The sequence below is a fragment of the Canis aureus genome, chromosome 22 (genome assembly GCF_053574225.1).
Source record: "Canis aureus isolate CA01 chromosome 22, VMU_Caureus_v.1.0, whole genome shotgun sequence".
Classification (NCBI taxonomy): domain Eukaryota; kingdom Metazoa; phylum Chordata; class Mammalia; order Carnivora; family Canidae; genus Canis; species Canis aureus.
Window position 1 is genome coordinate 19,413,387 of NC_135632.1, and position 25,937 is coordinate 19,439,323.

General features: G+C 37.7%; 1 protein-coding gene across 16 annotated transcripts in view; it reads left to right on the forward strand.

Annotated features, from left to right (window-relative positions):
* LOC144293845 (uncharacterized) overlaps positions 1-25,937 on the forward strand; it is a 115,138-nt gene that overhangs the window by 69,808 nt on the left and 19,393 nt on the right. For 8 of the 16 annotated variants that reach the window (XR_013361167.1, XR_013361159.1, XR_013361171.1 and 5 more), the window contains one exon: positions 19,176-19,248. The exons of 1 other annotated variant lie outside the window; for it this stretch is intronic. Coding sequence is in view for 1 of the 15 variants with exons in the window: in XM_077865039.1 (XP_077721165.1) it covers positions 19,176-19,248; positions 19,412-19,493 (155 nt within the window). In the remaining 14 variants the exon portion in view is untranslated. Of the gene's footprint in view, positions 1-16,942; positions 17,038-19,175; positions 19,249-19,411; positions 19,494-25,937 lie in introns of all 16 variants that reach the window. 7 more of the 16 variants (XR_013361160.1, XR_013361166.1, XM_077865039.1 and 4 more) reach the window with 4 other exon arrangements.

The following is a 25,937-nucleotide window of genomic DNA, read 5'->3' on the forward strand; positions in this document are numbered from 1 at the left end:
AGTCTCTTTGTCACTCTCCCTGTGCTCCTCCCCCTGCTCTCTTTCTCTCTCTCGTATAAATCAATAAAATCTTTAAAAATAAACAAACAAACAAAACCCCACAGCATTCTTCAAGCTCATGGCTCAACCCTAACAAGCCCTCATCTATAGCAGGTGCTAAATTTTGAAGCCTAACTGTAAAGCAGTGCCAGCTACCTTCTTTCTGCCACAGCCAAGAAGAGATAGTTAAGACGGCTACTAGACACTATTAGGTAATTTACATAAATTATTTCATTTAATCCTCATAGTAAGTCTTAAAATATGTATTGTAAAATGATATGTTATCTCCATTTTCCAATAGAGATTGAGAGAACTCGAGTGGTGTGTCCAAGGTCATCTAGCTGGTTAATGGAAGAAGGAATCAGGACTCAGCCTTCTACATCCTAGTTTATGTTCTTTCCTCTGCATAGGTCCTAAATCCCAGTGTATCTAGTGCCCTTCAGTATAGATCAATTTAACCTAGCTAGGAGGGGACCCAGTAGTTGTGGATTCTGATTTTCTTACTTCAGAAGAAAGATTAAGTGAGATTAAGGTGGCAGAAGATTGGGAATTAGAATCCAAACCTCATGACTAAAATTGAGGACATGTTCAGGGCACTGGGCTGCCCCAGCTCTTGGAAAGGACTAAAATTCCATTGCCAAGGAAAAACCTTATTTAACAACCTTATTTAATAAGGTCAGCCACACTATATAAGAGACACACAAAAATTGTCTGGTGATTGTCCAGTGTATTCCAGTTTTTGGAGCATTTTCACATCTAAGATATATCCTTGGAGACTCCCCCAGCCCTGGAGATTACCAATTCCTGTGCCCTGTACCAATTCTCCCTGGACTCTCAAAGTGATTGAGTGGCCCATTCAAAACAGAATTGAGACAGGATGAGGGCCAGCTTTTGTGCTGACCGTCAGTTCTGCCTCTTGGCTACATGCAAGCTGAGAGAGGCCCCTTCTCAGAAGCTGCAGCTGCACTCTGCGTGCCGGCTGGGCTGCACTCAGCCTCTGTTGGCTCTTTCTGGCATTTCAAGGAGCTGCCAGCAGGCTGAGGGCCAGAAGAAGATCCCATTAAGGAATAGGAAACATATGCTTCACTGTTCCTTTGTTGCTGTTAAGAAGACTGAAGAATTAACCATAAGTGAATTTCTGGAAGTGAACAAGCATAGTACCAGAATCAAAAGTGCAAGAGGAAACACCAATTAAAAGAATTACAAAATCCAAACTTGAAGCAATTGTAAAGTTTCAAGCTGTTGAGCAACTGGCTAACTTGCAATGACTTCTCTCTCCCTTCTTCATACTCCAAAGTTTGAAAATGCTATTAAAAAAAAAAAAGAAAATGCTATTTTTTAGTCATATCCTCCAAATATTAACAATATTTTTGCAAGACTAGTTAGTGATGTATGAGAAATTCCAATAGAACTTTAAAAAGTTGAAGTTAAGATTCTCCAACTGTATTTTTACTCTTCTTCTTTTTTTTAATTATTAGTTTCAGGGGGAGATTTTAGTGATTCATCTGTTGCATATAACACCCAGTCCTCATTACACCAAATGGTCTCCTTAATGCCCAACACCCATTTATCCCTTCCATGTCTCATGGTTTGCTGTTCTTAAATACACCTGGACAGCTGGGCCATTCAGTTCTGATGAGTTTCTCCTTTGTAAATGTCATGGATATACCATGGTGAATACTAGTCGGAGATCCCCTTCAATGTAAGATTGCTTCCCCAACTGCTAGAACTGCTATTGGCAGTCTTTAGCGATCAGTCCCTTCAGCGATTGTCTCCTCTGTAGAGATTAGCCTCAACCAAGATCAATTTTTCAGACCTGGCCATACCCAGTAAATAAAGATGCTGAAAATAAAATTCTGGCCACTTCAACCTAACTTTGGAAAACTCTGAAGGGCCATTTTCACTGAAACTCCTTTGAGGGAGCCAAGGCTACGATTGGGCTGGCATTGTAGCTTGATTTCTCCCTCTGTCAGTTTCCTTCCCTTTCCTTTAGCAGGAATTGATCCCAAGGGCACTTGCCAGTAAACATCCAGCACATTGAATTCCCTCTTAGATCCACTTCCTAGAAAATATATTTGAGATAGTAAACTGTTTCTATATTTTTTCAACTTTTAAGTAGACATTTTTTTAGAGTAGGTATAGGTTGACAGCAAAATTGAGCGGAAGGAAGAGGGATTTCCCATATACTCTTAGCCCACCACACATGTAGCTTCCCCACTATCAAAATCCCATAGTAGGTTGGTTCATTTGCTGCAAATGATAAAGCTATACTGACATATCATCATCACTCAAAGTCCATAGTTTATATCAGGGTTCTGTAGGTTTTGACAAATGTTTAATGACAATATCTACAATTTTATTGTCATACAAAACAGTTTCATTGCCTTAAAAAAGCCTTTGTGCTCTGCCTATTCAGCCCTCCTCCATCCTTTATCTCTGGCTACCACTGATCTTTTACTGCCTCCATAGTTTTACTCTTTCCATAAATAATGTGAGATAGTTGGTCATGCAGATATAGCTTCTTTCACTCAATAATATGCTTTAAGCTATTTCCAGGTCTTTTCATGGCTTGAGCTAATGTTTTTTAGTATTGAATAATAATCCACTGTCTGGATGTACTACAGTTTATTTATCCATTCATCTCCTGAGGAATATCTTGATTGCTTCCAAGTTTTAGAAATTATAAATAACGCTGCTGTCAGCATTCCTATGGAGGTTTTTTGTGAACATAAGTTTTCAACTCATTTGGATAAATACCAAGGAGTGTGATTGCTGGATCATATGGTAAGAGTATATTTAGTTTTGTAAGAAACTGCCAAATTGTCTTCCAAAGTGGCTGAACCATTTTGCATTCTAACCAGCAATGTAAGAGTGTTCCTGTTGCTCCACATCCTTGTCAGCATTTGGTATTGTCAGTGTTCCAGATTTTGGCCATTCCAATAGGTGTATAGTGGGATCTTATTGTTGTTTCAGTTTGCATTTCCCTGGTGACACCTGATGTAGAGCATCTTTTTTTTTTTTTAAGATTTTATTTATTTATTCATGAGAGACACACACAGAGAAAGAGAGAGACAGAGACAGAGAGACAGAGGCAGAGACACAGGCAGCGGGAGGAGCAGGCTCCATGCAGGGAGCCCGACATGGGACTTGATTCCAGGTCGGATCAGGCCCTGATCAGTGCTAAACCGCTGAGCTACCCAGGCTGCCTTGGAGCATTTTTTCATATGTTTGTTTGCCACTATATATCTTCTTTGGTGAGGTATCTGTTAAGGTCTTTGGCCTATTTCTTATTTGAGTTGTTTGTTTTCTTATCTTTGCATTTTAAGAATTCTCTGTATATTTTGGATAATAGTCCTTTATCAGATGCGTCTTTTGCAAATATTTTGTCCCCGTCTGTGGCTTGTCTTCTAATTCTTTTGATGTTTTTTGCTGAGCAGAAGTTTTTAATCTTGATGAAGTTCAGCTTATCAATTATTTCTTTCATGGATTATATTTTTGGTGTTGTACCTAAAAAGACATCACCTATACTCAAGGTCATCTAGGTTTTCTCGTCTGTTATGATCCAAGAGTTATATACTTTTGCATTTCACATTTACTTCTGTGATCCATGTTAAGTTAATTTTTTATGAAGGATAGAAGATCTGTGTCTAGATTTTTCTTAACCTATGGATGTCCAGTTGTTCCAGACCATTTACTGAAAAGACTATATTTTGTTTATTTTACCACCTTGGCTTCATGTCAAAGATCAGTTGACAATATGAGAGTCTCTCTATTCTGACCTATTTGTCTTTCTTTTGCTGATATCACACTGTCTATGAGATTTGTCACAGCTTTACTGTTAGGTCTTTAGGTTGGGTGATGTCAGTCCTCTTAATTTCTTTCTTTTTTTTTTTTTTTAAGGTTTTATTTATTCATGAGAGACAGAGAAAGAGAGGTAGAGACACAGGCAGAGGGAGAAGCAGGATCCATGCAGGGAGCCTGATGCGGAACTCGATCCCAGGACTCCAGGATCACCCTTTGAGCCAAAGCCAGACGCTCAACCACTGAGCCACCCAGGCATCCTGTCAGTCCTGTTTCAATATTATATTGGCTACCCTGGGTGTTTGTCTTTCCACATAAACTCCATTTGTTTATGGCTTTAAATTCTTAATTGTATTTTTATAGCTTTATTGAGGTATAATTGACATAAAACTGTGTAAGTTTAAGGTGTACAATTTGATGATTTGATATACATACATATTGCAAAATGTGTGCCACAATAAGGTTAGTCAACACACCCTTTGCCTTACATAATTACTGTTTTGTTGTTATTGTTTGTTGAAATATGATTGATACACAATATCACATTAATTTCAGTGTACAACATAATGATGTGACACATTTATACATTATGCTATCCTCACTACAAATGTAGCTACCATCTCTAACCATACAATGCTGTTACAGTATCACTGACTATATTCTCTATGCTGTACATTTTATTACCATGACTTACTCATTCCATAACTTAAAGCCTGTATCTCCCAGTCTCCTTCACCCATTTTACCCATCCCCATTGCCTTCCTCTCTGGCAATCATCAGTTTGTTCATTTTGTTCTCTGTATCTAAGGATCTTTTTCTGCTTTTGTTTTGTTTTTCAGATTCACATAGGAGTGAAATTGCATGGTATTTGTCTTTCTCTGATTTTACTTAACATAAAACTGTCTAGATCCATCTGTGTTGTCACACATGACAAGATCTCATCCTTTTTATGGCTGAGGGATATTCCAGTGACACCCCACATCTTCTTTATCCATTCATCTATCATTGGACACTTGGGTTGCTTCCACATCTTGGCACTTGTAAATAATGCTGCAATAAACATACCAGTGCTTGTATCTTTTTGAATAAGTGTTTTTGATTTCTTTGGGTAAATACCCAGTAGTGAAATTAACAGACTCTATGGCATTCCTAGTTTTTTGAGGAACCTCCATGTTTTCCACAGTGGCGGTACCAATTTATATTCCCACCAACAGTGCACGAGGGTTCCCTTTTTTCCTCATCCTTGTTAATACTTGTTATTTCTTGTCTTCTTGATCCTAGTCATTCTGACAGGCATGAGGCATATTTCATTGTGATTTTCATTTGTGCTCCCCTGGTAATTAGCGTGTTAAGCATCTTTTCATGTGTTTGTTGGCCATCTGTATGTCCTCTTTGGAAAAATGTCTATTCAGGTCCTCTGCCCATTTTCCAATTGGATTATTTGTTATTTTGGTGTTGAGTTGTATAAGTTCTCTACATATTTTGAATATTAGCCTCTTATTGGATATATCATTTGCAATTATCTTCTCCCATTCAGTAGTTTGCCTTTTCATTTTACCTATGGCTTCTTGTTGTTGTTCTTATGATGAGAACATTTAAGATTTATTCTCACTGTATCTTTCTTTTTTTTTTAATATTTTTTAATTTTTTATTTATTTATGATAGTCACAGAGAGAGAGAGAGAGAGAGAGGCAGAGACACAGGCAGAGGGAGAAGCAGGCTCCATGCACTGGGAGCCCGATGTGGGATTCGATCCTGGGTCTCCAGGATCGCGCCCTGGGCCAAAGGCAGGCGCCAAACCGCTGCACCACACAGGGATCCCCTCACTGTATCTTTCAAGTTAACTTGAAAGTTCATTGTTAACTATGGTCACTATGGTTGTACATTAGATACCTAAAACTAATTCATCTTATAAGTTTATACTCTTTGACCAACATTTTTCTGTGCTTCCCTCACTCCACCCCCTGGCAACCATCAATCTACTCTCTATTTCTACGATATTGATGTTTTTAGATTTCACATATAAGTGAGGTCATATAGTATTTGTCTTTATCTGTCTGACTTATTTCACTAAGTATTCATCTATGTTGTTGCAAATGGCAGAATTTTTTATGGTTGAGTAATATTTTATATAGTTGTATATGTATGTGCATACACACATATTTTCATTCATATGTTGATGAACACTTAGGTTGTTTCCATGTCTTGGTTACTCTGAATAAAGGTGTAATGATCATGGGAGTGCAGATATCTTCTCAAGATAGTGATTTCATCTCCTTGATCATTTTTAAATTAGATTATTTGTTTTTTTTTTCCTATGAGTTGTATGAATTCCTTATATATTTTGGATATTAACCCCTAATCTGACATAGTACTTTCTTCCATTTTTTAGGTTACCTTTTCATTTATTGATTTTATTTATTTATTTATTTATGCTGTACAAAGGTTTTCCTTTTCTTTTTTTTAAGATTTTATTTTTAAGTATTCTCTACACCAAATGTGGGGCTCAAACACACAACCCAGAGATCAAGAGTCACACACCCAACCAACTGAGCCAGCCAGGTGCCCCTGCAGAAGTTTTTTTTCATTTGATGTAGTGCCACTTTTTTATTTTTGCTTTTGTTCCTTTTGCTTTTGGTGTCATATCCTAAAAATCAGTGCCAAGACTGATGTCAATAAGCTTTTTCCTGTATTCTAGTAATTCTTCTAGGATTTTCATAGTTTCAAAGCTTATGTATAAATCTTTAATCCATTGTAAAGCAGTTTTTGTGAGTGACGTAAGATAGGGATCCAACTTCACCCTTTTTTTATGTGAATATTCAGTTTTCCTAGCATCTTTAATTGAAGAGATTATCCTTTTGCCATTGCATATTCTTGGCTCCCTTGTCAAACAGTAGTTGACACTATATGTGTAGGTTTATTTCTGGACTCTGAATTCTGTTCCACTAGCTCATGTGTCTGTTTCTATGCCAGTATCATATTGTTTTGATTACTAGAACTTTGTATTATAGTTTGAAATCAGGAACTGTGATCCTTAAGCTTTGTTCTTTCTCAAGATTGCCTTGGCTGTTATGGAGTTTTAGTAGTTTCAAATTAATTTTAGGGTTGTTTTGCTATTTCTGTGAAAATACCATTGGAATTTTGATAGAGATTGCTTTAAGTCTATAAACGGCTTTGGATAGTATGGACATTTTAATATTAACTTTTTAAATCCATGAACATAAGAGATCTTTCCATTTGTTTATATCTTCAATTTCTTTCATCAATATCTCATAGTTTTTGGTGGATAGAATTCTTATTTCCTTGGCTAAATTTATTCTTAAGTGTTTAATTTTTTTGTGCTATTGTAAATGGGATTGTTTTCTTTATTTATTTTTCAGATAGTTCATTGTTAGTATATAGAAATGCAGCTGATTTTTGTAAGTTGCTTTTTGAGATATTATTGAATTAGTTTATTAGTTCCTAAAGATTTTGGTGGAATCTTTAGGGTTTTCTATATATAAGATTATATCATCAGAAAATAATGACAGGTTTACTCCTTCCCTTCCAATTTGGATTTCTTTTATTTCTTTTTCTTGCCTGATTGCTCTGGCTAAGACTTCTAGGATTGTGTTAAATAGGAATGGTAAGACTGGACACCCTTGTCTTGTTCCTGATCTTAGAGGGAAAGCTTCAACCTTTTTATCACTAAGTTTGTGGTTAGCTGTAGGTTTGTAATTTATAACCTTTACATTGTTGAGATATTTTTCTTCTTCTTTTTTTTTTAAGATTTTATTTATTTATTCATGAGAGACACAGAGAGAGAGTCAGAGACACAGGCAGAGGGAGAAGCAAGCTCCATGCAGGGGGCCCGACGTGGGACTCGATCCCAGGACTCCAGGATCATGCCCTGGGCCAAAGGCAGGAGCCAAACCACTGAGCCACCCAGGGATCCCCGAGATATTTTTCTTCTATACTCAATTTCCTAGAAGTTTTAATCATAAAAATATACTGAAATTTGCCAAATGCTTTTTCTGCGTCTATTGAGATCATTGTAAAATTATTATCTTTCATTTTATTGATGTGGTCTATCATATTTTTTTATTTGTATATGCTGAACATTCTTTGTATCTAGAGATAAATCCCACTTGATCATGATGTATGATCTTTTTAGTGTGCTGTGGAATTTAGTTTGCTAATATTTTGCTGAGAATTTTTACATCTATATTCATCAGGGATATTGGCCTATAGTTTTCTTTTCTTGCAGTGTTTTTGCCTGGTTGTAGAATCAGATGAATACTGGCCTTGTAAAACGAGTCTGAGAATATTCCTTCTTCTTCAATTTTTTGGAAGAATTTGAGAAGCAGTGACATTAATTCTTTAAATATTTTATTGTATTCATTCATGAAACCTTCTGGTCCTGGGCTTTTCTTTGTTGGGAGGATTTGATTATATATTCAATCTCTTTCCTTATTATTAGTCTGCTCAAATTTTCTATTTCTTCATGGTTCAATCTTGATAGGCTGTTTTTAGGAATGTGTCTATTTTTTCTTAGTTGTCCAATTTGTTGATGTATAATTTTTCATAGTAGTCTCCTTTGATTCTTTGTATTTCTTTGATATCAATTTTAATGTCTCCTCATTCATTGATAATTTTATTTGAGTTCTCTCTTTTTCTCTTGGTAAATCTAGCTAAGGTTTCTCAATTTTGGTTATCTTTTCAAAAACCAACTCTTAGTTTTATTGATCTTTTCTATTATTTTTCTGCTTTCTTTTTTTCTTTTTTAATTTTATTTTTATTTATTTATTTATTTTATTTTTATGCTTTCTATTTCATTTGTATCTGTCCTGATCTTTGTCATCTCCTTCATTCCGCTAACCTTGGCCTTACTTTGTGCTTCTTTTTCTAGTTTCTTTAGGTGTAAAATTATGTTGTTTATTGGAAATCTTTCTCTTTTTTTCTTAATGTAGGCATTTATCACTGTAAACTTTCTTCCTATCACAGCTTTTGCTATATACCATAAATTTTGGTATGTTGTGTTTCTGTTTTCATTTGTCTCTGGGTCTCTTTTTTTTTTTAATTTTATTTATTTATTTATTCATGAGAGACACACAGAGAGAGGTAGAGACATAGGCAGAGGGAGAAGCAGGCTCTCTGCAGGGAGCCTGATGTGGGACTTGATCCCAGGACCCCAGGATCATTCCCTGATCCAAAGGCAGACACTCAACCACTGAGCCACCCAGGCACCCCTGTCTCTAGATATCTTTTTACTTCCCTTTTGTTTCCATCTTTGGCCCATTAGTTGTTCAGGAGTATGTTGTTTAATTTTCACATTTTTGTGAATTTTCCAGTTTTCCTCTTGTTATTTATTTCTAGCTTCATACTATTGTGGTCAGAAAAGATACTTTGTATGATTTCAATCTTTTTTTTTTTTTTTGGCTGATTTCAGTCTTTTTAAATTTGCTAAGATTTGTTTTATGACCTAACATATGATCTCTCCTGGAAAAATGTTCTATGTGCTCTTGAGAAGAATGTGTATTCTACTGCTATTAGGTGGCATATTTTGTATATGCCTGTTAGATCCATTTGTTCTAAAGTATATTTCCATCCAATGGAAACATCCAATGTTTCCTTATTATTTTTCTGTTTGGATGATCTTTCTTTTTTTTTTTTTTTTTTTTGGATGATCTTTCCATTGTTGAAAATGGGGTACTGGAGTTTCCTATCACTATTGTATCATTATCTAGTTCTCCCTTCATACCTGTTAGCAATTGCTTAATACACTTAGGTGCTCCAATATTTGATGCATATATAGAGTGAGCGAGTGGAAGGGGCAGAGGGAGAGAGAATCTGAAGTAGGCTCCATGCCTAGGGCAGAGCCCCAGGTGGGGCTTGATCTCACCACCCTGAGAATATGATCTGAGCTGAAAGCAAGAGTCCCGACAGTTAAGCACCTGAGCCACCCAGGCACCCCTCTTGTTACAGTTTTTGATTTAAAATATATTTAATCTGATATCAGCATAGCTATCCCTGCTCTCTTTTTGTTTCCATTTGCATGGAATATCTCTTTCCATCCCTTCACTTTGAGTTTACATGTGACCTTGAAGCTGAAGTGAGTCTCTTATAGGCTGCGTATAGTTGGTTTTTAAAAATCTCTTCATGGGTGCCTGGGTGGCTCAGTTGGTTAAGTGTCTATCTTTGGCTCAGGTCATGAACCCTGGGTTTGAGTCCCACATTAGGTTCAGAGTCTGCTTCTTCGTTTCCCTCTGCTCCTTCCTGCCCCATTCGTACTTTCTTTCTCTCAAATAAATGAATACAATCCTTAAAACTCTATTCAGCCATTCCATGCTTTTTGATAAAAGCATTTTACGTATTTCCATTTAAAGTAATTATTGATAAGTAATGACTTAGTATTCCCATCTTATTAGTTGTTTCCTTTGTAGTTCCTTTGTTCTTTCTTCCTTTTTTGCAGCCTTCCTTTATGAATTAATGATTTTACATAGTGGTGTACTTTGGTTCTCTTATCTTTATCTCATGTATATCTACTATAGGTTTTTGTTTTGTGGTTACTCTGAGGCTTACTTGAACTATCTCATATCTATAATAATCTATTTTAAGTTGGTGACAACTTCAACCATATACAAAATCTCTATCTTTTTACTACCTCCTTCCATTTTATGTTTTTAATGTGACAACTTAACATCTTTTTACATTGTGTATCCATTAATACATTATTGTAGCTATAGCTATTTCTTTTTTATATATATATATTTTTAAAGATTTATTTATTTATTTATGATAGACATTGAGAGAGAGAGAGGCAGAGACACAGGCAGAGGGAGAAGCAGGCTCCATGCCGGGAGCCCGACGTGGGACTCAATCCGGGGACTCCAGGATGGCGCCCTGGGCCAAAGGCAGGCGCTAAACCGCTGAGCCACCCAGGGATCCCCGCTATAACTATTTCTAATACTTTTGTTCTCTAGCCTTTATTCTAGAGTTAAGTAGTTGCAAATCACCATAGTACAGTATTAAAGTATTCTGAATCTGACTGTATGTTTACTTACCTTTCCAGTTTATTGTATATTTTCATGCTACTAATCAGAATCCTTTTGTATCAGTTTTAAGAACTCCTTTAATCACTTTTTGCAGGCCTAGTGGTGATGAACCCCCTCAAATTTTTTTGTTTGTTTGTTTGGGAAAGTTTTTACCTTGCTTTCATTTCTGAAAGACAACTTTACCAGGTAAAGTATTCTTGGTATCAAGCTGTTTTTTGTTTTTTTAATTTTTTCTTTTCCCATCACTATAAATATATCATCCTACTCTATTGGCCTGTAAGATTTCTTCTGAGAAATCCATCTATAGCTTCATGGAGATTCTCTTACAGAAGAGAATTGTTTTTTCTCTTGCTCCTTTAAAAATCTTTTCTTTGTATTTGTGTTTAAACGAGTTTTTTAATAATGTGTCTTTGAGAAAGTTGTTTTGGATTGAAATTTTGGGACGACCTATTAGCTTCATAAACTTGGATGTCCAAATTTCTCTCCAGGTGTGGGAAGTTCTCAGTCATGATTTGAATAAGCTTTCTACCCGTTTCTCTTTCTCTTCTATTTCTGGGATTCCAACAATGCATAGATTGTTTATCTTAATGATATCCGAGGGGTCCCATAGGCTTTCTACATTACCTTTTTAAAATTGTCATTGTTCTTCTAACAGGAAAATGTCAGATGATCTATCTTTGAGATTGTGGTTTTTCTTTCTGCTTGGTCCAGTCTTCTGTTGGAGCTTTCTATTGATTTTTTCAATTCCTTCATTGTTTTCTTCAACTCCAAAATTTGTGGGAATTTTTTATGTTTTCTTTTTGTAGAACTTCTTATTTTGTATTGTTTTCCTGATCTCATTAAATTGTCTCTGTGCTCTCTTGCAGCTCTCTGAGCATCTTTAGAACAGTTATTTTGAATTATTTATCAGGAAATTCATATATCTCTATTTCTTTGTTTTCAGTTACTAGAAGTTTAATGTTTCTTTGATGGTGCCATATGTCCCTGATTCTTCATGATCTTCATTCATGACCTTGCATAGGTGTCTGCACATTTGAAGAAGTCACCTTTTCTAGACTTTATGGACTGACTTTGGCAAGGAAATACCTTCACTTGTGGATAGGGGCACACTGAGGCATGCTGTGATCTCAGGTCTAGTGGTGAGGGGTGCCATGTGTGGGGGCATGTAGCAGTCCCAAGTCCAGGGTGACACAATGACAATGGCTCAGGCAGCTGAGATCCATAGCATCAACAACTGTCTGATCTTTGGTGAATGCCATGAAGAGTCTACAATGTCTGTAAGGACTATTGGGTACTTCTAGGCCCACTAATTAAAGATCACTGGTAATGGCTAGAGCCAGTTGGTATGCACACATCTTGTAGGGGCCAGCTATAGGTGCCTGTGTAGTGTCAGAGGCTGGTGGCAGACACATTGATAGTGGCTAGGGCCAGAGCCAGCAGCAAGGACCAGAGCAAACTTCAGGCATATTAGCAGCTGGGGAGCAATGGCTGTCAGTATGCACTTCTGTGGCCACAGGGTCTAACCACAAACATGCACACAACAGTGGATGCTGGTGACAGGAGTTGAATCAGTGGTGTACAATTGCACAGCTGGAGGAACTAGCTGTAGGTGATTCCAGTAGTGCAGACCAGTGACAAGAGACAGGGTTTGATCTGTACCAACATGCAGCTTTGGAGGCTCTTGCTTTTGGCCTGGATTCTTGCAGCTGCAGGGTATTGCTGCAGGTGCATGCCAGTGGAGACTGATGACGGAACACAGACCAGCAGGGTGCAGGCACCTAGCTGGAGGGGCTAGCTGCAGATGAGTCCAGCAGCATCAGCCAGTGACAGGAGATAGGGCCAGGTCTATGTCCACAAGCAGCTTTGGGGACCTTGGCCTTGTCAGCATGCACTCCTGTGGCTACAGGAGTTTGCCATAGGCACATGAACAGCTGTGGAAGTCAACCCCAGGGTCCAGACTGGCATCTTATACTCATGAAGCTTTAGAAACAGAGGCTGACTACCAGTGTGAATCTTGGGCTGGCAGGCTTTAGCCAGGGGCAAGGGAAGGAATCAGAAGGGATGCCTTCGAGTGTGAAAACCTGTGGGGCAAAAGCCACTGGAATCTGCAAGACATCTCAGTGGCTATGCTGGGCATTGGTTTCTGCAGTTGCAAAAGCTACTGAAGTCTTCTGCAGAGCAGGTCACTGGGAACCACATGGTTCCCACTGCATGGCTGTTACTGGTAGCCCTTGCTCTTTTTCTTTTTCCTAGCCATCTATGTATGTCTCAGTTTTGCCAGGCTCTGGATGGGGTGAAAGTGAAGTGGGTCATTTATGCATTGCCCCCAAAGGCTGAGGATGCTGGTTATTCATTCCACTCTCCCTTTACTGAAGAGTTACACCCTTTCTAGCTGGGGAGTTTGCTCCTGGCACTAAGCAGTGCTGGCCTAGGCAGTGGGATAATGTAGGCAAAATGAAACTGTTCTTTCTTCTCTTTTTGTACAGTTGTCCTCAGGTTTTTTGTTCCACTCTTGCTAAAGTTTCTTAAGTGGACTCCTGAGCTCTCCCAGAGCTATTTCTGTTTGTGGATACTTGTTTAATTGTCAATTTGGGAGTAGGGGATTTCAATGCTGTGGTCTACACTGCTATCTTGGTGACATCACCCCTTATACTATTTAGAATCAGTTTGTCAATATTTACCAAATAACTTGCTGGAATTTTTATTGGGATTATGTTGACTCTATAGAGCAATTTGGGAAGAACTGTCATCTTGAACATGAACTAGCTCTTCATTTATTTAGTTCTTTGTGGATTTCTTTCATTAGAGTTTTGTAGTTTTTCTCATATAGATGTTATCCATATTTTGTTAGATTTATTCTTAATTATTTCATTTTGGGGGTCCTAATATAAATGATATTATGTTTTTAATGTCAAATTCCACTTGTTTGTCACCACTAGATAAAAAAGCAATTGACTTTTGTGTATTGACCTTGTATCCTTATTTTAATTGCTTATTAGTTCTAAGAGAACTTCTGTTATTGATTCTTCCAGGTTTTCAATATAGGTAATCATGTCATCTGTGAACAAAGACAGTTTTATTTTTCCCTTACCAAGACATGTCTTTTATTTCTTTCTTGTCTTACTGCATTAGCTAGGGCTTCATTCAATATGGTTTCAAAAACCAGTGATGAAAAGGGAACATATTTGTCTTGTTGCTGATTTTAATGGGAAAACTTTTAGTTTCTCATCTTTAATATCCTGTGTAAGGTTTTTATAGATGTTCTTTATCAAATTAAGGAAGTTTTCTCACTATTCCTAACGTACTGAGAGTTTTTATCATCAACAGGTACTGGATTTTGTCGTATGTTTTTTCTTCATCTATGGCCATCTGTAGGCCAAAGAGATGTCTCTTGGAGGGAAACAAACAAACAAACAAACAAAACAAAACAAAACAAAACAAAACAAAAACCACTTTACTGATACCTTAATCTTGGACTTCTAGCCACCAGAATTGTGAGAAAATAAATTTCTGTTGTTTAAGCCACTCCATTTGCAGTCCAAGTAAACTAACATATGGGCTAGTATTAAATACCTTTTGAATGACCCTCACTCACTGGTAAATTATCAATGTTCCAGTTATAGTGTGGTATATTTTGAGTCTTAAATTGTCCTTGTCTATATCAATATCCGATATTCAATCAGCCAGAAAGTTAAATACAGAAATTCTGACAAATTCTAGTTCATAAAAATTCCATCAAAAAAAGTTTTTAAATGTACTAAGCAGTTATAACTATAAACATTGTGTTACTAAGTATATTCCCTAAAGGCATGGATGAGAATAAAATTACCTGCTTATAATTATTCATATGTAATGATGGCTAAAATATTCAACAGACTAACCTACAGATCTATATCTTTCAAATCATTTTTTCCACTACCCACATACTTCTATTGCCAGGTTCTATATACAACTTCATATGGCAATCCATCCTCTAACTGCACTTTCATATCATGATCCCAAGTAAGTCAGCATATCAGGCAAACAGGAGTTTTTTGGAAGCTATTTCTAACCCAGGATAGCAAGTTAATAAGTTGCTATATATGAAATTGACTAACGAGCATATAAATACACTTCACTAAATTCAAACTATTTCACCAAGTCAACCTCCTCTTAACTAGATCCCCAAAATACTCATAATCATTCCACACTACACAATTCAAGAAGTATGACATAGGAGAATCAAAAATGGAAAATCAATCTCTTATTTTTACAAGGTTTACAAAAATATATCTCTATAAAAATATACTGCTAGGGTCCTTCCTGGAGCTCTGAAAGAGGCCTGTGTATGTCAGGATCTCTGAAGCTTAAGTTCTAATGATTTCACAATAAATCTGCCTGCCATTGTGAAGGCCTTGATCCTAATGCCGATCAGGAGCTCATCAAATGGCCCTCTGACCTACCCGCTCCTACTGCCTACCTAATTTTCTGGTCTTTTCTCTCTCAGATTAGTGCAAAATCCCACTATAACAATATTGAAATCAACAGATACTTCAAGAATTTCTGCCCTCTGTCTGTGCCCAAAGCCCTGTTCTGATTAGGTTTATTGTGTTCTTCTTGAGTCTCTTTAGTTTGCATTCTGCTCTCCCCTCACTATTGTCACTATAGGAAGTGTCAACCTCCGTTTATAATTCTAGATACTTGAATAGACCTTGAAAGAGGGAAAATCACAGAGGAAGCAGAATCTAGGTGACCAAGGATGGGAAACCATGGCCAGAAACATAACAGCTTAAATCAGAAAGAAGAGCTGTGTGGTTTTAAAATATTATCTCTTTTTTATTTATTTTATTTTTATATTAAATGTGCTCCTTGTGAAAAGTAAAAATAGCATAGTTAAGTTTAATATGAAAAGTAAGAATCTCCCCTGCTCTGAAGCCCTAATATTTACCCCACAGTTAATCATAACCATGGTTGGGTAATTTCCTCTGCTTGTATATTTAAAGGATTGGTTTTAAGAGAAAGACGATGACTCTGGCTTGAGACACATTTTGTTGAGGATTATGATCTTACAACTTGGTGGCAATGTTCCAAGAAACAGCTGGATATTTTAAATAGGCAGTTGGAGAAGTGAGAGCTAATGAGGTAGATCTGGGATTTTTCTTCTTGCATTGTTAATGGTGTGAAAGTGAGAGAACTGTGAGGGAGAGAAATGAGAGGTAGGGGGAAAAATACAGAGCACAATTCTCAACCATAGGCAACATGGGCATTTCAGAATGGCCAATAGAAAGTAAGGCACTTGAAGGAGACAAAAACAACAGTAAGCGAGGTAAGAAAAGTTGAGAAATGCTCTTGAGTTTTACTGACATGTAAACTCTGTTTCCCTGTGAAAATGCAATATAACCGATGCAGCCAATATACCTACTGATGAGAAGACTTACAGCAAGCATAACTACAGTCTGTGCTGTATTTTACTGCAGAACTTCCTGTTGTTTACTCTTGTTTACCAATCTCCTATTCTAAGTTTCTACATGCTAGGCTTTGGACCTCTTATTTCCTGACATGTGGGGACCACAAGCTCTCCCCATGTTTCAGCTTTCTTTTCAGTTCTGCTCTCAGCAGTTGTAAAAACTTCCCTCCTGTCTCATTGGGGTTGTCAAACTTCTAAGGTGGCCTTCATGATCCCCAACTCCTGGTATTTATACTCTTGCATAATTCCTTCCCCTTGAGAGTGAGCTAGACCTAGTGAGTTTATTCTGTGGCATAGATGATAGGATGACACTACCATGATTAAATTATAAAATATTGTAACTTCTGCCTTGCTAGTAGATTCTATTGCCTCTGGGCTTGAACTCTTTGAAGTAAGCAGCCATATAGTAGAAACCCGTGTAACAAGAAACTAAGGGCAACTTTCAGCTAACAGCCAGCGAGGAATTGGAGCCCTCAGTCCAACAATCCATGGATAATGAATGTTGCTAATAATCATTGAGTGAGCCAGCAGCATGATTGTAGCCTATATGTGTGTTATTTGAAGCCATTAAGTTTTGGGGCAATTTTTAAAAAGATTTATTTTATTTTTTATTATTTTAAAGCAGGTTCCACACCCAACATGGAGCCCAATGCAAGGTTTGAATCAGGATCTGAGCTGAGATCAAGAGTTGGATGTTTAAACAACTGAGCCACATAGGTGCCCTTAAGATTTTTTATTTTTAAGTAATCTGCAATGTGGGGCTCAGATTCACAACCCTGAGATCAAGTGTTGCATGCTTCACCAATTTAGCTAGCCAGGCTCCCCAGTATGGGGTAATTTTTATATGGCAACAGATAAATAATAAACACACCAAACCTCTAATTCTGGTTGTCTAAGAAGTGTCCCAAATGTCAAGTGTCTATTTCCAGGAGTGTAGGAATACTAGTGATAGGGGGAATAGAGAAGAGTAGTGTATAGGAGAAGAGTTCTGTATGGACAGGACCAATTGGACTTGATCAGCTGGAAGGTGGGAAATTAAAGAGAAGAGTCTGGGTACCTGGGTGGCTCAGTGGTTGAGCATCTGCCTTCAGCTCAGGGAATGATCCCAGGACCCTGCCTGTTTCTCTCTCTGCCTATGTTTCTGTCTCTCTCTCTCGTCTCTTAAAAACAAAAACAAAAACAAAAACAAAAAAGGAGAGGAGTCAACTTGGCTTCCCAGGTGGAGAATGGGGCTATCCACTAGGGAGTGGTACACAAAGGATGAGATGATAGAGAGTTTTGCATATTTTGATCAGTCCTCAAGCTAGAAAAAGTTTGGTTTTTTTTGTTTTTGTTTTTGTTTTTTTGAAGATTTTATTTATTTGACAGAATGAGAGCACAAGTAGAGGGAGTAGGAAACAGAAGGAACGGGAGAAGTAGTCTCTCTGCTGAGCAGGGAGCCCCCATCATGGGACTCAATCTCAGGACCCTGGGATCATGACCTGACCTGAAGGCAGATGTTTGACTGAGCCACACAGGTAACCCTAGAAAAGAGCTTGGTTTCAGATTTCCCTTATCCATTTAAAAGCAGATCTGTTTGGAAAATGTTAAGGGTATATATAAAATAATTCTGAAGCTGGGTCATGGGTACATGAAGATAAACTCTGTATTATATAATTTTCTCAAAATGTATACATGTTTGAAATTTTCCATAGTAAATTTTATTTCTTTAAGTAGGCTCTATGCCCAGCATGGAGCCCAACATGGGGCTTGAACTCATGACCCGAGATCAAGACCTGAGCTTAGATCAAGAGTTAGATGCTTAACTGACTGGGCCACCCAGGCGCCCCCGTGATAAAAATTTTTAATGGGAAACAGTTAACAGCTAGATGGATCATCAAAGTCTTTCTAAAGGAATAAGGGAGAGAGAGAGAAAATGAGAGAGAGAGAGAATGATAAAGATAATAGGCAGAATAAAAAAATCAAATAAAAGCAGGACAATTTGAAGCACGGGAGAGGAGAGGATCCTGGGAAACTCCCTAAACTGAAGAGGACATTAGCCAGAGCTTTTAAGGGGGGAGCCATGACCTTGCCCACTGAAGCCTCTAAGACAGCCTGAATTCTGAGCTTACAAGACAGTCCCACCCTCTGGTAAGATGCTTAGGACATCTCATGAATAAAGATGGTAATAGTATCATGGGTAGAATCATTGTTGAAAGCCATCTGTAAACCAGTCAGGCAAGAATAGGCCAAGAAATAGCCCTAGAAAATGGATCTGGCTAGGGAAAGCACCCAAGTAGGTAAATTGTACACCTTAAACTTATACTATGTTTTATGTCAATTATACCTCAATAAAGCTGGAAAAATACAATTAAGATTTTTTTTTTTAGATTTTATTTATTTATTCATGAGAGACACACACAGACAGAGAGGCAGAGACACAGGCAGAGAGAGGGAGAAGCAGGCTTCATGCAGGAAGCCCGACATGGGACCGAAGTCGGCGCTAAACCGCTGAGCCACCCAGGCTGCCCCAATTAAGAATTTAAAGCCATAAACAAATGGAGTTTATGTAGAAAGATAATCACCCAGGGTAGCCAATATAATATTGAAACAGGACTGGCAGGATGCCTGGGTGGCTCAGTGGTTGAGCGTCTGCCTTTGGCCCAGGGCGTGATCCTGGAGTCCTGGGATCGAGTTTCACATCGGGCTCCCTGCATTGGAACCTGCTTCTGCCTCTGCCTGTGTCTCTGCCTCTTTTTGTCTCTGTGTGTGTCTCATGAATAAATAAATAAAAATCTTAAAAAACAAAACAAAACAAAAAAACCTCAGAGACATAATCAATTCTACTGCTGCTCTCATTCTACCTCTCCTCTCAGGTACAGAAAGCATCTGCTGCCCTGCAACTGAGTCCTTGCCTTGGCAAAATGCATTAATAGCAATGGCATGTGGGTAAGTATTTAAAAACTGGCTCTCAGGGCTGGAGTGGGGGAAAATCACTGATTGTAGCATTTGCCAATATACATGGTGTAAAGCCCAATTTGAACTTGATATCACAGAATACAATTGGGAAGAAACAGGTACAAATAACTTACAAGCAACCCATTCTCTTCAGGTCCCAGCTAAATCTCCATTTCTTCAAAGTTGCCTTTCTGATTAATTCTCACACCAGTCAAGTGTCCCTGTTAAAAAGTCAGGTAGCTTTATAGTACTTTATACTTTTCCATAACACTTATAACAGTTAATTAGAATACTTATTATATACTTAGTTGTTATATAATTAGTTGTCTATTAAACAAGTAGTTATTTTTTTATTTTTTAAACAAGTAGTTATTATATAATTAGCTATTTAATGCTTTCATCTTCTGCTAGAATGTAAATCCCTAAGAGGGCAGGAACTATATCTGTCTCGTTCATCACTGTCTCCCCAACATTCAACATGGTGCTTTACATAGAAAAGACACTCAAATATTTTTGTCAAATGAATAAAAGCATAACTTATAGGAACTGCTCCTTTATCAGATTTTCCCTGCCTTCTGTCAGAAGGGAAACCTCTTTTTCAGGGCTCATAATCCATCTTGGTCTCAGCCTCTGGGAGGCACATGCAGATTCCCTGGGCCTCACTCTTTCTAGTGGGGGGGTCTATGGACTTTGGTCTCATGGTCTCTTTCTAATTCTAAATGTCTGTTTATAGCACATGTGCTCAGAGACCATTCATTTTAAAGAATCATTCAGGGGCGTCTGGGTGGCTTGGTTGGTTAAGTGTCTGCCTTTGGCTCAAGTCATGATCTCAGGGTCCTGGGACCTAGCCCTGAGTCAGGCTCCCTGCTGGGCGGGGAGCCTGCTTCTCCCTTTACCTCTACTCACCACGCACCCCACTCATGCTATCTTCCTCAAATAAATAAATAAAATCTTTAAAACAAAATAAAAGAATCATTTGGTACTTTAGCCCTAAGTTAAAAGTGTATTTTCAGTAGTGAAAATTAGATGTAATTATTTTAATAACTTTCATTATTTAAATATCAATATTTGTGTTTTTAATAAGTCATCTCATTTTTGATATGTTGTGATAAATTACATGCAATTATTTTATACACTTGGAGGTAAAATACAAAATGATGTGTGCAACATTATATGGTGTCTAGAAATGAATATACCAAAATTTGTAAAAACTCAATGTTTAGTTTTTAAAACATGTTTATTTATATATTATTTATATATGTATATTATTTATTTATTATAATAGTCTATGTTTGCTATAGAAAATTTGGAAAAGGCACAAAAATACAGGAAGAAAATAAAAATTATCTGTAATTCTATGGCTATAAGAAATCTATTAACATTTTTGTGTAGTTTCTTCTAGTGTTTTTGTTATCTATATCATAAGGCTCAGTTTTTAGGAAAAATTAAATTGTGTGCATTTGTAATTTGTTATCCTGCTTGGGTTTTTTGTAAATTGTGGATATCAATTGGTACTCTGTCCTTGAAGGCCAATTAAAAATAATGATACAGGGGATCCCTGGGTGGCGCAGCGGTTTAGCGCCTGCCTTTGACCCAGGGCGCGATCCTGGAGACCCGGGATCGAATCCCACATCGGGCTCCCGGTGCATGGAGCCTGTTTCTCCCTCTGCCTGTGTCTCTGCCTCTCTCTCTCTCTCTGTGACTATCATAAATAAATTAAAAAAAAATAAAAATAAATAAAAATAAAAATAATGATACAAATTTAAAATACACATACATTTTGATCCAGCAATCCTATTTATTCTGCAAGTATACCCCATATGCATAAAAATGTGGATGTATAAGAATGTTTTAACAGTAAAAGACTAAAAACAACCTGAATGTCCACATGATATATCCATATGATGAAATACTATTCAGCTATTAGAAAGAAAGTACAGTTGACCCTTGAACAACATAGGATTGGGGGTCCTGACCTCCCATGCAGTTAAAAAATCAAATATACATTTCAATTTCCCCTAATTTAACTACTAATATCCTACTGTCAACTGGAAGCCTGACTGATAATATAAATAGTCAATTAATTCATATTTTGTATGCTATATATATTACATACTGTATTCCTATAATTAAGCTAGAGAAAAGAAAATCATAAGAAAGAGAAATACATTTATAGTACTGAACTGTAAAAAATCCACACATAAGTGAATCCACACAGTTTGAACCTGTGTTGTTCAAGGGTCGACTGTAGCTATATAAATAACCCCCAAGTCCAGTTGTTAGAGAAAAAAGATGTAGCACAATGTTAACAGTATGCTCTCATCCATGTAAGAAATAAAAAAGTATAAAAGGGAGATTATATACCTTTATGCTAATATACACACAGAGTATTTCAGGAACCAGACATAAGAAATCTATAAAAATCGTTCCTCTGCAGAGGGATCTGGCATCTGGAACATGAGGGATGCTTAGTTTCTCTTGCAGTGTAAGTTTCTTTTTTTAAAACCACGTACATGTATGTTACTTTTTTTAGTTAGAAAAGATTAAAAATGTTTAAAAGGACCTGCAATTCTAATATTCAGAAATATCCACTGTTAACATTTTAATATATTTTCTCCCAGTCTTTTTCTTTGTGTGAGTATATATTGGGGGGTATGCATGGATATGCTAATAAACAATCCCCCAAGTAACGTCAAAATTTGTATAAAACTGTACTATAATCTTGTATATTAATTTCTATAATATGCTATAATTACATTGTGATATTTTTATGTCAATGAATATTATTTGAAAACAAGAATATTTTAAAGTTCTATAAAAATGTATATGCATCTATAAAATGGGATGCATGCCAAATGAGAGCTTCAGGTGACATCATAAGGAATTCTGGTGCTAGAATGGCTTCTCAGAGTTATTCCAAACTCTTCTCAGAGTTATCCCGAATTGGATTGAGATGGGAAGCCTTTTTATACTCTGGTACTGATCAGTCAGTAGTTAGATATGGGCCATCCCAGAAACACACATGCCTCTCTGCACCAGAGGCAATCCCTGAAGCTGCTAACAGCATTCCCAGAAACTAAAGTAACAAATCCTTCACTCAAAAGGGATGTGGGCAGCATATGATGGTGAGTATCCACTGAAGTCTATTCCTGGCCATGCAGCTAGTCTCAGGGTTATAACTGATAGTCATTATCTCCCTCTTGTTCCGTCCATTCGAGATTCCTCTTACCTCAGCTATTACCCTTGCTGGTCTCAGTGGCATACCTAGCAACATGACTCAGACCCTCATTCTTTTTTTTTTTTTTTTTTTTTAAGATTTTATTTATTCATTCATGATAGACACAGAGAGAGAAAGAGAAAGAGAGGCAGAGACACAGGCAGAGGGAGAAGCAGGCTCCATGCCAGGAGCCCGTTGTGGGACTCAATCCCAGGACTCCAGGATCATGCCCTGGGCCAAAGGCAGGCGCTGAACCGCTGAGCCATCCAGGGATCCCCAGACCCTCATTCTTGAATGGTATGAGCTCCTGGTCACTATGCTGTCTTGGGCTGAGATTGCCACAGTTGTCCATTTCTGGTCAAAACTGGGCAAGGGTATACCAAGAGGTGTCCAGCTGGGTCACCTGAATGCCAAACATATTGCTCCGTGCCTCTGTTGTATAACTTTCTCATGCCAGAATGGTGACTCCTATTTTTGCCTGCTGATCCCTGGACTCAAAGAACATCCTCAGGTTGACAGCTATATCTTGTAGCTCTGTGGAAGTCTTGCTGTGTTCCTTGGTAAAATTCTGCTGTCTTTGGAGACCTGTACCTTCAACCCTACGAAGCTCAATGTTGGGAGACAATTTACCATGAGTCTCTTACATTTCTCCAAACAGACACTGATACCTTTTGTTCAGAGCCATCTTTTCAGGGATGTTTGTATACTGAACAGCTTTAGAAGATAGAGGTGGAGATTTTGTTTCTCTTCAGAACAAAAGACAGCTTTGTTCACTTTCTAGTGTGATAAAGACTGCGTCTCCCTCTGGGGAAACATTTGGGAACATTGTTTGATAAAAGATCAGAGTACCTCAGCCATGATATAAACCCACTGTATGCACAGTGTCTGTCTAGGCCACTCCACATCTTCCTAATGGTACTTGGGGAATAAGGAAAACCAATGCAAACATAAGTCATGTGCAGCTTGCTATGCTGTGAGCAATACAGTCTTCTGACTCTGACCCAAGAGTCTCATGTCTTCTGCCAGCATTCAAAAGTGGACGACTTGGGCAGCCTGGGTAGCTCGGTGGTTTAGCGCCGTCTTCAGCCCAGGGTGTGATCCTGAAGACCTGGGATCCAGTCGCGCCTCAGGCTCCCTGCATGGAGGGAGCCTCTGCCTCTGCCTATGGTTTCTGCCTCTCTCTCTCTCTCTCTCTCTCTCTCTCTCTCTCCCCGTTTCTCTCATGAATAAATAAATAAGTTTAAAAAAAAGTGGCAGACTAACTTCTTAGATTGTAAATAGGGTAAAATCTCAGACCTTTCACGGTTCTCAACAACTATATTACTAAGAGCAGAAGAATTAATATAGCCTTGGGGCAAAAATGTAAATGTATACTACTATCCCTTCTGCATAACTGAGAACCGTTTCTCCTTTTAAAAAATTATTATTTTTAATTTAAATTAAATTAACCAACATATAGTACATTACTAGTTTCAGATGTAGAGTTCAGTAATTAATCAATTGCATGTAACACTGTGCTCATCCCATCATGTCCCATCACGTGAAGGGCCCTCCTTCATTCCCATCACTCAGTTACCCCATCCCTCCCTCTACCCACCTCCCCTCCCGCAGCCCTCAGTTTATTTCCCGTAGTTAAAAGTCTTTCATGGTTTGTGTCCCTCTCTGATGTCTTCCCATTCAGTTTTACCTCCCTTCCCCTATGATCCTCTTCACTGTGTCTTATATTACACATGTGAGTGAAGCCATATGAAAATGGTCTTTCTCTGATTAATTTTGCTCAGCATAATACCCTCCAGTTCCATCCACATCTATATAAATGGTCAGTGTTCATCCTTTCTGATGGCTGAGCAATATTCAATTGTACATACATACCACATCTTCTTTATGCATTCATCTGTAGATGGACATCTGGGCTCTTTCCATAGTTTGACTATTGTGGACATAGCTGTTATAAACATTGGTGTACAGGTACCCTTCATATCACTACATTTGTATCTTTGGGGTAAATCCCTAGTAGTGTAATTGCTGGGTTGTAAGGTTGCTCTATTTTTAACTTCTTGAGGAATCTCTGTACTATTTTCCAGAGTGGCTATACCAGCTTGCATTCCCACCAATAGTGTAGAGGGTTCCTCTTTCTCCACATCCTTAGCAACATCAATTGTTTCCTGACTTTTTAATTTAAACCATTCTGACTGGTATGAGGTGGTATCTCATTGTGGTTTTGATTTGTATTTCCCTGATGCTGAGTGATGTGGAACATATTTTCATGTATCTGTTGTCCATTTGTATGTCTTCTCTGGAGAAAAGTCTGTTCATGTCTTCTGCCCATATCTTGACTTGATTATTTGTTTTTTGGGTGTTGAGTTTGATAAGTTCTTTATTGATATTGGATACTAGCCCTTTATCTGATGTCATTGGCAAGCATCTTCTCCCATTCCAAATGTTGCCTTTTAGTTTTGTTGACTGTTTCCTCCGCTGTGCAGAAGCTTTTTATCTGGATGAAGTACAATAGTTCATTTTTGCTTTTGTTTCCGTTGCCTTTGGAGAAGTGTCTAGAAGAAGTTGCTGTGGCTGAGGTTGAAAATGTTGCTGCTTGTGTTCTCCTGTAGGATTTTGATGGATTCCTGTCTCACATTTAGGTCTTTCATCCATTTTGAGTTTATCTTTGCATATGGAGTAAGAAAGTAATCCAGTTTCATTCTTCTACATGTGGCTATCCAGTTTTCCCAACACTCGTTGTTGAAGAGACTGTCTTTTTTTTCCCCTGGATCTTCTTTTCTGCTCAGTTAACCATAGAGTTGAGGGTCCACTCCTGAGATCTCTGTTCTGTTCCATTAATCTATGTCTCTGTTTTGTGCCAATACAATACTGTCTTGATGATTACAGCTTTGTAATATAGCTTGAAGTCTGGCATTGTGTGCCTCCAGCTTTGGTTTTCTTTTTCAACATTTCTTTGGCTATTCAGGGTTTTCCTGGTTCCATACCAATATTAGGATGATTTGTTCCAGCTCTGTGAAAAAAGTTGATGATATTTGCTAGGGATTGCATTGAATGTGTACATTGCTCTGGGTAGCATAAGCTTTTGAATAATATTTATTCTTCCAATCTATGAGCATGGAATGTTTTTCTATTTCTTTGTGTCTTCTTCAATTTCTTTCATGAGTGTTCTGTAGTTTTTAGAGTACAGACCCTTCACCTCTTTGGTTAGGTTTATTCCTAGGTTTGGGGTATGATTATAAATGGGATTGATTTCTTAATTTCTCTTCCTTCTGTCTCACTGTTAGTGTATAGAAATATAACTGATTTCTGTGCATTGATTTTATATCCTGCCACTTTGCTGAATTCCTGTATGAATTCTAGCAATTTTGGGATGGATTCTTTTGGGTTTTGCACATAGAGTATCATATCATCTGCAAAGAGTGAGAGTTTGACTTCTTTTTTTGACAAGTTGAATGCCTTTTAT